The sequence below is a fragment of the Parasteatoda tepidariorum genome, chromosome 1 (genome assembly GCF_982258835.1).
Source record: "Parasteatoda tepidariorum strain Cologne lab strain chromosome 1, Ptep-v5.0, whole genome shotgun sequence".
Lineage (NCBI taxonomy): Eukaryota > Metazoa > Arthropoda > Arachnida > Araneae > Theridiidae > Parasteatoda > Parasteatoda tepidariorum.
In genome coordinates, this window is record NC_141755.1 from 1,641,801 (window position 1) to 1,653,609 (window position 11,809).

Sequence of the window (11,809 nt, forward strand, 5' to 3'; positions counted from 1 at the left end):
AATCAAATGGATTAGTTTGGAATAGAAATAAATGAATAAAAAATAATTGTTACACATGTGAACATGTTATCGTAAAATGCGATTTTATGATTGCATTAAATAAATTTTGTTAATAATTAGCAATAAATACATAATTTAAAATTAATTCACACGTTAGTTAATTAAAAAAAACCTTTAAGATTGAAGAATAATCTTACATTTACTAGCAGCATAAGTTTTGATATGTCATTTAAGATGATATTCAAACAAAAAATTAAAGATTTTTTATTTTTTTTTTTTACTCGTTGTTTAAAATAACAAAATATGAATAATAATTCTACATAAAGCAAATTGCGTAGTAAAAATGCAATACATTTATTTATGTCTTCTGATCAGAATATTTAAGCGACATAAAATTCTAGCATTGTTTTTCAGTAGGAAGCATAGATTGTTTTTCCACTACTGTTAAATTACAATCTACCTAAAAATGTTAATATACATATATTGCAATAACTTTTCAATCTAATTATCTGATTTAGTTATCTAGCACACAGCGTTCTTTAATATTCAAATCCTAGGTTGCTAATGAGGGTGCTACCACTCACAGGAATGTGCTTGAGAATGTTAGGAAAGGTCAGAATTTATTGGAGAATTTGTACAACCAACAGAAGGAAATTATTATAAATAACAAGTGCACTACTAAAATTAATTATTTGTTTGTTTTGCATTAAAAAACTATTACAAATTTAATTCTGCATACACGAAATAGCATTAAAGCAATTATTAATTTAGCAATCCACTGAGAAAAAGATTGCTAACCAATCATAATGAAGACAGCTCTTTACTTACTTTCCTATACATAAAAATGTAACACTAGAAAGTTCAATGATTTTCTTTATTTTTTATTTCACGACATTCATACTATTTTCTTTTATACAAATTATTTTAATATATTTTCATTTATCATGGACATAATGTTATTTGTACTTTCAAGATGAACACAAATTTATAGTTTTGAATTTTTAAAATAACTTGTCCAAAAGTTATTTCACACTCTACTTCACAGCAAATAATTATTTGCTTTTGTAAAGTATAGTACACATCATAAAGTAACAATGAGCCTTGTTCATCCTTATATTGTTATCTATATCATTAGAAAAGCATTCGAGAGAGTCACTAATTTTAGAAGTGTTTTAAAGAAATTGTGACAGATTAAAAGCTTTTAATAATGCCTATATCTCCATGTTTTATGGAGGCCAGATTTGAATGCATTTCTCTAAAATGATCATTTTTAGATATGTTATCATAATAAAATTGATCAATAGGCAAAGATGCCCATAATTGAATAATTTTCAACACTTAATGAGAAGCATATACTCGTTTGCATGGTTTCAAGAGACTCATATAAATTAAATGTTGACTTCTCAATACTAATTTGAAGCATCTAAAAATATTTTATGTTTGTGAAATTTTTTTCTTCTTCTAACTTCCACTTAAACTCTTCCTTTAATTTAAATTCTACTAAATTTTAATGCATTTCAATAAAGGCCATTTTTTCTGTAAAATATTGCACAAGCAATTACATTTCAAATTTAGTTATTTGTAAGTATAGTCAGTTATTGCTCAGTAATTTGTAACTTAATATTTCAGAATATTCACCTAAGAATTTTGTAGCACTCATGTCACATTAAATGGTCATGTGATAGTCTCATTAAATAAAAAAAAAATTCTGTTCATCTTCCATATAAACATGGGCTACAATTACACCTAAAGTACTGTTATACTCCTTGATTTAATTAAATACATTTTTTTATAAAATAAAAAATTTATATTTCAAACAGATTTAAGATATTTAAACTTTCTTCACTGTCTTTATTTCTATTAATTTCTCATCTCCTACAGTTCACTTATAAATGTCTAAATTGATAGGTAAATATCTTTGACCTAGTATGGTATGTACTGGAAGCATTGAAGGATCATAGTTTTATCAAAATATATTACTTTTTTCCCCAGACCTATAAAAATGTGAAGTTTCATATTTAAATTGATAATATTTAGTAGATTTAAATTGAAGAATGATACACTGAATTTATTATCATGCAAACAATTTTAATGTTTACTTTAATAAAAAATTGGCTAAATAAAAGTAAAATAACAATAATAATATGATTAAAAATGTATCATATAAAAAATACAGTTAAACTCAGAAAATTCTCTTTTCAAAAAGCTTTTTTAAAAAAAAGCAAAATAGACATAAAAGAGTACATAATGTGTAAATAGATAAAAAAACAAAGGGATACTCAATTTTCTGCAGTACATACCCTAGATAAAGGCCACTACCAATAGGTGACATTTCATGACAAATACTGAATGAATTAACACACATCTGAAAATTAAGAAAAAGGTTAAAGTGTAAAATTTCTTTACACAATGATGGTAGTATGAAATAAGTTTTTAACCATTACAAAATCATACAATATGATTAGAAATGCATTATTTTCTAGAGCATGCATTATTTTTTTTAAATTATATATATTTAGTTAACATGCTAGTATGTGGATGTTTTTGGGGCAAAAATGAAATAATAATAATTATAAAAAAAAAAAAAATAAAAAAAAAAAAAAAAAAACTCAGCTTCTATAAATTAGGACAATTTTCAGTATCAAGAAGAAACAGAAAATTTATCCTGAAATAAATTGATTGAAATCATAGTTCAAATAGAGAAAAATATCTAAAGTTAACAAAATTAAAAAATATAACACCAATTTAAGAAAAAGAAAATAATATTTTCTAAAAAGTATGTTGCAAAAATAAAGAGTTTTAAAGAAACCAGGGTTGGCAAGTTTTTGAAAATTTATGAATTTATCCAGTTTTAATCATAGTTTTACTGTAATAACAAAAAAAAAACCTTTTGACAATTGTTAAAAACTCAAAATTTTGGTGTAAAGATAATTATCAGCTATTATACATATGAAATATTTATAAATAAACATACATATAAAATTACAAGTGATCAATTATGTTCTTGAATTTATTTAACAGTAAAATTCCTTTTTGTTTTGACAATTACTGTCAAAAACCAAGCTTTTGGTGTAGAAAATATTAAATAATTATAAATAAAAATGTGTCAAATCGCAGTTTATTCAATTCACTATTTCTTTTTGAACATTAAAAATAAAAATACAAAAACATTCATCATATAAAAAAAACACTTAACCATCATCATATTCATTGTATGTAAAATCAATTAGTATTTTAACTCATCTTCAACACGAAGCATGCGATTACAAAAAAGTTGTTTTGAAGATCTCTGTACTCAAAGTTAATTTTTTAGTTTTGTATGAATAAGATTGAAATTCGAAACTATTCTTTCGATGGACGCTAAAGTGCATAGACTGGAATGTAGATGTACTAAAACTGTTATAACATAATGAAATAACATGGAACTAGGAAATATATTATAATAACTGTAATAAATATAGGTAGTAACTTCATTCAACTCTTGAATTGATTAGTTGAAAAAAATATTAACTTATTTCAACAAACATTAATATTTTTTGTAAATTATACTTATAGGCATGCCAATTTTCTATGCTTTTTGGGAAAATTTCTTCCAGTGGTACTTAAATATATGCTTTAATGAGCAGATCTTTGTTTTGTAAAATGTAATTAAAATTATTTTCCACGTCACTACACGTAAATGATTCAAAGTTCTATATGAAAAACCATTTTGCTCTAGTTCTGTTGTGGTGAGGTTTTAAAATGTTGGTAAAATTACCAAAAATTCCAAAAGTTTTAGTTTTTAATAATCTATCACTCTATGAAATGTTTTGCGAAAAGTGCAGTAGTTAGTGTAATTAGCGTACTTATCAGGGAATATATAATAGTCATGACTTATTGAAGATATTCCTGTGCGTGTAAGCTGGAATGCAGAAAATTCTCCTAATTCAATTATATAATGTGTGGTAGAGCCTAATATTTCCTCTAAACAAAGTTATCTTGGATCAAAATTTTTCCAAAATTGTAGTTTATTTTTAGTACAATAACTTTTTTTCAAAATATTTTTGGACAATAAAGTTTATGTAAGAAAAAAATTCAATTAATTTTACAAAATTCTTGAATAAACAAGCATATGTGTTAAAAGTAACAGAAATCAAAATATATATTGAACTAATAATATTTATTAAATTAAAAAGGTTATTATCATAAACTTAAGGAATTCAAATTAATAAATACAAATCAACTTATGTTTTTTTAAAAAAGAAAAAAGTTTGCACAGCGACACATTTTTGTAACATTAAAAAAATTTTGGAATTTTTTTAGACCCAAGGTAAAAATTTCCCCAGGACAGCTAAATTTCGCAAGACTTCAATTGGATGATCAAACATATTCAGCTCACCTGCACATAAGTAATAACAACAAATATTGAGAAACAAAAATAACTTTTGACAGGTTTTTGATGCATCATAACTTTAATAAGTTGAGATCAAACAATTATTGGTGATTAGTTAATTTCACTATTTCTACAAAATCTGCCTTAATTTTGGCATAAAAGAATTCAGTATTTAGATGGATAATGATTAACAACTCATATTTATTACCTGTAATATAAACTGAATAATTACAATATAGCAAATAATATCAAAGTATAAAGAGTACAATGTTTTTAGAAAAACCTATTAATAGTTTCAATAATTTTGGCTACATTCTTTATAAATGATATCTATTGTAAATCATAATTATAGTAGTATATAATAAAAGTATTGTCCATGATTTGATATCTAATTAAAGGTCCCCAATGACAAAAAAGAATCTTGCCCTAAGTATTTGTCAAATTTGGAGAGACACTTTTTGACAGGTTTTTGATGTGTCATGTCAAAAACTCAACTCAGGAAGAAACTGTTACAGAGTGTAATTTATAAATCTAGACAGATTTTAACTTCAATCAATATATTTTTCTAAAATTCTTTAGCATTTTTTTACTGCTACATATACTTATTTTAAATAATGTTACAGCATAGGAAGGAGAAAAGGAGCATGAATCTTCCACACATATTTTTTACTAAACTTTAACAGCAAAAGAATTTTTTTTTTTTTTAAATTTTAAGCTGCTATTATGTTTTTTTAAATTTATATAAAAAAAAAATTACAAAACGAAGAGTAAAATTTATATAGTAAAGCAATACATTGAATAATTAGACAATACAAGAAACATGCCTCACTTTCCCAAAGATTTCAGTAAACTCAGCAGGAGGAGGTAAATTATCAGATCCAATATATTCTTTAAGTGTAATTAGCATAGCCATTATTATTTGACACCTTTTCAAATCCTGCTTTATTTCTTCAGCATCTGAAAACAAATTATCTTTTGTAATATTACCAAAAATACATCAGATGATAGCTTGCATATATTTTACAATGTACTGTAATTTTCTGTTCAAGTTAGAATTTTCTATACTAATGCATCAATTCTATGTGTTTAACCAGTAAATAAAGTCCACATAAAGTAAAAGTTAGTCAGTTTCAATAAATTCTTAGTTTCATATAAAATGAAATAATTTTCAAGAAGATTGGATAAATAATGGCCAATCAGCAGAGCAGTTAAATATTATCACAAAAAACTTTTTTCCTTTATGCTTTATGTGTAAATACAAATATATTATTTTGACTTAAATGAGTAAAACATAGACTTGTCAATATCAAGCAGTTTCTGACAGATTTTAATGAAACTAAAAGAAAACAACATTTCGAGTTGTTATTTTGAAAAATATTTTTTTTAAAGATTAAAATTTCAGAACTTACGAGACATAAGTGATGCAAACGATACTTTTCGCCCATATACATCTTCGGATGGTTCATTTGTACCATACTTCTACAATTGATGAATAAAATATAAGTATTTTCACGGATGGATTGCTTTAAAACTAAGTTTATAAAAAGTATAATCCTGAAAAGAAATCATTGTCAAAAAATTTTGGTGGCACATGTCACAAGCATACTTATCTTTTAATCTTGAATAAATAATTTAAAATAAAAAACAGAGGTGAAAGTTAAAGGGAAAAATTTCAGGTAAGCAACATATATTCAAATCAGAGTAAAGAACCGTTAAATGTGTAATTTTAATTGGATGTTGCACCTCACAATCTAAATGGAAAAGTGATTTTTGGAATGGGTTATTAGAAAGGTCTTTTAGAGAGTTTTTAACCCTTCAAGCAACCTATTAAAATGAAAACTAATTTAGTGTTTCAAAAAAGCTATTAATTGCAAGAAAATTAAAAGCTTGAAAAAATGGGGGCTCATGCTTACTTAACACATTAGTTGCCATCGTGTTTTCATTTTCCATGAGTCAGAGCTCCGAGACATGGATGCCATGCAACAGGTATCCCAGCACATTTAGCCACGCCTGACACCGTATGGGTCTCACTGGGCATTGCAGCCTTAGTATTTTAAAATAAGATGACCAGGAGGACCAGAAGGTCTATTAGACCCCCGGTAAAGATGATTGGTTTTATTAAAGTTTCATATTAAAAAAAAAATACCATATTGGATAATGAGTAAATTATTGTATTGTAATTTCTAGAGCAGTTGCTGGTCGCCTCAGAACAGATGTCATTGCAGGCAGTGGTGAGCTGCACCTGCGTTTAGGTGAGACACGGCCACCATTGTTAACAAATGCCATTCAGGCCATAAGACACACAAGGCGTATCTCATCAGAAAGATATGAAAAAAGCTTTTTAAAAACAAAAACAAAAAAAAAATTAAAAAAAAAAAACTATATTTCTCAGTTAGACCTGATTTTATTTTACAATTTCAAGTAATATTAGCAGATAAAACTATTTGGCTCAGGGAGACACATTTTTTCAACATTGTGGTAGATATCAAGTTAAAAACATTTTTTTTTTCTATATCTGCAATTATTTTTAAAGTTTTACTGTTGTTGTAGGCCATTAAGGTAAGGGGAGCGATTGTTCTTATCTTCCAGTGGCGCCATTCATGGCCAAGAATTCAACTTCTGCGACACCCATACGTCACACCAGTTTATAAGGCGGACTCATTTATACATCCATCCATTCTTCCACAGGTCACAATTTTGACCTGAACCAGAAAACGATTAATCTCCAATTCAGTTACGCCAGAGATACAATCTATTATGGGAACACAGAGGACTTTGTAACCTAACAAATTTAAAGTGAACCAGTCACCATTTATTACATGGGTAAAGTATTACTAAATTAAAAATTTATATGCAAGAGCTTTTGTATGCACATTATATAATTGAATTTTAGTACAATTTTTTAAATTACTTTTGCATAATGTAATGGTATTTTATCCAAAAGTCTCAATTAGCTAAATTTCTAGAGATCAATAAATATATTTTTTTAGTATACTACTGACTTCATTTATGGTTTTGCATTTAATTTTTTTAAAAGTCAAAAGACTAGTTAAATTTTTAAATCTGAGGAATTCTATTACCAACACAAAAGACGAATTTTGGTAATTTACTTGCCCATGCTAGTCTTTATAGTTTGAACATTTTTTATTTCTAGACGTTTTGTCGATTGAGACTTTTAATAAGAATAGCATTCACTAATTTTAAATGTATTTAACTGGAAACTAATTTCCATAAAATATTTACAATGGACATTTTGTAAGACCTTTCCAAAGATATATCTTAAGGTCGATAATATAATTAATTCATAAGTGAAAGAAGTAATTACCTTAGGATAATTATTAATAATTCATAATAAGTAAGCAGGTTTTAAAATGTGACAATTATCCAATAAAAATTATAATGCTTTAAATTTTCATGCATAAAAGTACAGCAAAATTTGAGTCAAAACGCATAACAAAAACACGAGCTGTGCAAAATTAAAAAAAACTCATATTAATGTTAAGAAATTTTGTTAAGTACATAAAATTTAGTTGAAAAAAAAAGCTAAAAATACATTACCTTAATTTTAAATATTATAAGTGCAATCAGACGCAGAGAAGGAGTTGGTTTTTTATCGCCAGCTTTCTTAATAAATTTACATTCAGTTTTATGCATCTCCCAAGCTTTAACCTGAAAAGTATTTTTTTAAAAATTTCTTATCAATAATAAAGAGAAAAAAACATAAAAAGAAAAAAAAGGTTATATGAGATAAATCATGTAATACCATACTCAAGAAAAAAAAAAACATTCTTTTATACATAAAAATTTTGCTAAAATTTATATAGATTAAATTAATAAAATATGTAGTCAAATGAGGATATGGAAATGAAGAAAATTTGCTTTTAAGCCTAAGAGCTCACTGTAGCTTGACAAATAAACAGCTCTAATAAGAACTTGTAACATGGCTCAAAGCTAAACATATGAGTACCTTATATCATTGACTTATTTTTGTGTAGTTTTCAAACAATTTGATACAATCAAACAAAAATTTCTAGGAAGGATGCTATTTTCTGAAAAAGTCATTTATTTCCTGACAACATAAAGTATTAGAAGATTTTCATGCAAAATCTAAGGTAGAATTGTAACAGTATACAGTAGGTATTTTTTTAAACATTAAACCAGCTATTTATTAAAAACTTTGGGTTTCTGATACGACACATCAAAAAATTAACGAAAAGCGTCGAAATTGGTAAAAATTTGACAAAAACATGGCCAAGTTTTTTTTTGTCATTGGGGACAGTTTATTAGAAATTAAATCATGCACAATACTTGCATTATATGTTACTATAATTAAGATTTATATCATATATAATTTATAAAAAAGAAAGCCAGAATTATTGAAACTATTAATTGCATATTTAAAAACACGATACTCTTAATACTTTAAGATCAATATTATTTGCTGGATTATAACTGGTTAATAAGCATAATTTGTTAGTTTTTATCAATCTAAATATTGATTTCTTAACATTAAAATTACATTTCAGAACTAAAAAAAAATTTTTTTTTTCTGTTTTTTTTTTGATTTTTTTAATTAACTTTTCCTTTTATCAGCATTTTTATTATGATAGCATTCAAAGAGCATTTCTAATGAACGCTATTCTTTCATGGGCATTTTTTTCTAAAAATACCACAATGAGAAAAAGTTAAATTAAGATTTTTAGCACTAAATCTTTCATTTAGAAATTGAGAATGATTTTTGATTTAGTTTCTATTTTAGCTTTTACTTTCTCAAAAACTCATGTTTCATAGATGTTTTTATTATGACGTGGCAATAAAGAAGTTTTTTTTTTATTAGACTTTAATCTTCAATTTTTCTTGAAAATATGGTAATTGGAAAACTGAAATGCTAAGCTTTAAAATTTTCTTTAAAAAATTAAGATAGATTTTTATTTTTTATGTTTTGTTTTGCACTACATTTTTAAAAGCCATTTTGATAGACATTATCTTTTTTAATTTCTTATAGATAATTTTTTTCTGGAAAATATTATTTTTAACATTAAAGTCTTGTTTAAGAATTAAGAGAATATATTTTTTTTCTATTTCTTTTTTTCAGCCTTAAGACATTAGTTTTTTTTTAAACAGCCATTAGTTGCTTTTAATCTTAAATATTTCTAACTATCTACCATTTATTTTTATTAATATCTAATATTTCTATCAAAGTTCTTTTTTTTTAATTTAACAGGAGAACAATAATACAGCTAAGTTTTGATTATTTTTCAATAATGGCTAAACTTATTTCCATATAAAAAATATTTATTAATGATTTTTTTTTTTTTAAATGCTACTATTCGGTATTTAGCCATTTTTTTTTGTGCTGAATATTCATTATTTGGCCTAATCACTACTTGTTACATCCCTAGCAAAATATAAATATTTTTGCAGTTGAATGAAAAAAATTTTTTTTTGTTCCTTTTCTGCTAATTTATTCAGAATTAAGCAAGTTCATTACTGATATTTCTACTTGATATTTAAGTTCATATATTAAGTTTATATATGATTATTATAATGGAGATAGCCTTATATATCATTTCATCAAGAGTTTTCAATACATTTAGGTTTTTTTCCTGGGGTGGGGAAAAAAACGAAAGGGAATGTAGTTGAAACATGTCTCATAAAAATTTTAGGTAAAATTTTTTAATATTTTTTTGTTTCAAAGTGCTTCAGTTAATGTCATCTTTTAAAAAATGTTTTCAAATAAGAATTATTTTCCTTCCAAAAACTAAACTAACAACAATCATAATACTTCAGCAAAATTTAATACAAAACTTCTTGTTTTTTTTTTTTTTTTTTTTTAAGGGAAGATACAGAACTTTTGTTCTTCATCTAAGAAGATGTCAGAAGTGTTGCTCTAAAATGTTAGACACAATTTTCCACACAAATTTTGACTTAAATTAATATGGCAGACCAGCATCATAACATCTACATAGCTGGAGAAAGAGTTTTTATAGATTAGTCAATAAAATTTTGTAAACAATATTTTATTTAAACAATATTTAAGCAGATAACTGTTTCAATAATATTAGTCAAGCAATATTAATATTTTACAATCAAAAACTAAACCTTACCTGGCAATTTTTATCACAGAAATATAGAAATGAACACTGGCTGCATCTCTTAAGATTATCTTTTCTGCAAAAGTTTATAAGAGTAAATAAACACATATTAAAAGTAGATTTTCATTGAAATGAATATGATAATAATGAGGACTGCATGAAATAGCTATAAAAAATTAAACTAGAAGTAAGTAAGTTGGTAATTAAATGTTTGCCTGTTGAAATGAAAAGAGCAAAGGAGATAACAGTAATTCCACTAAATCAATCATCATATTAAAGTAACTTCTGCGCAGTGGCTAGCTAGAAACTAGAAATAACATCACAGAAAGGGACCGACTTATAAAATATAACTAGTAGCTACCCCGTGGTAAGTCTTTGCATAGGTATAATTTTTAAAATTGTTGCAAGTTTAAATTCCGTTGGGCAACTTGGTGATTGTAGTTAGCCCATAAAGGTAACTATTTATAAAAATCCCCAAACAAAACAAACTATTTTTAAGATATTAATATCCCCCCCCCCCAAAAAAAACAATTATGAAATAAATTTAAATTTAAAAAAAAGTAGAGAGCATTTTAAAAGTTTTAACAAATCCTAATGTGCCGAACATATTTTTGATTAAGCTTTTAAAAAAATTAGTTCAACGAACGAAAAATATCGTTACATTGTTGAAATACAAGTTGTCTTCTAAAAACTCGTATCAACTGAAATATTTTTGCACTTTTAAAACCTTTGATACTTCGTCAGACCTTTTTAATTATAAGCGAATTGTAAGTAATATCGACTGATTAACTCTTATACATTTCTTTTAAAAACTTGCTAAGTCTTTAAGAAGGTAATTAACCCTGCGTATTGAAATGATAAACAGCTCTGTTTATCTTTTCATCTTTAGACGTAATCAAGAAAATTAAACATTATTAAAAATAAAACACTTTAATTTATAATAATTCTTCAAATAAAACATGAATAAAGAGTACTTTATAAAACAGTAATCACAATATTGACCCCGGAATTCATTGCTTAATACATGGGCAAATGGTGTGGATGATAATATTAATTCGCCTAATTCGAATTCTGTCATATTAGATATATTTTGTCCACAAAATTTAAATTCAAATGCAGTGGTAAGAGCTTCTGTTCACTTCGTTAATAAGTTTTTAGCTTTTAAAATATTTCTTGAGCTTTGAAATATAATGGAAACACATTAGTTAAATATTAGTCGGCTTCAAATACTACAAATCGCATTCGTCGAAATGTAAATAAACAAAGTAATGTTGCCAAAAAGATTTTATGATTCGTCCATTTTACACTTTTCCCTATGACAGTTTTTTCTCATTAAAATTTT

The 11,809-nt window shown here is 25.5% G+C and overlaps 1 protein-coding gene across 3 annotated transcripts in view; it reads right to left on the reverse strand.

Annotated features, from left to right (window-relative positions):
- LOC107438845 (histone-lysine N-methyltransferase SMYD3) overlaps positions 1–11,809 on the reverse strand; it is an 83,220-nt gene that overhangs the window by 11,685 nt on the left and 59,726 nt on the right. Inside the window, exons 1-6 of one of the 3 annotated variants that reach the window (XM_043046431.3) lie at positions 11,442–11,729; positions 10,480–10,543; positions 7,931–8,041; positions 5,782–5,851; positions 5,202–5,329; positions 2,301–2,365 (exon numbers count right to left, since the gene is read on the reverse strand). In XM_043046431.3, the coding sequence (XP_042902365.2) occupies positions 2,301–2,365; positions 5,202–5,329; positions 5,782–5,851; positions 7,931–8,041; positions 10,480–10,543; positions 11,442–11,545 (542 nt within the window). In that variant the 5' untranslated portion in view covers positions 11,546–11,729. Of the gene's footprint in view, positions 1–2,300; positions 2,366–5,201; positions 5,330–5,781; positions 5,852–7,930; positions 8,042–10,479; positions 10,544–11,441; positions 11,730–11,809 lie in introns of those variants that run through there. The other 2 variants (XM_087158040.1, XM_043046438.3) reach the window with 2 other exon arrangements.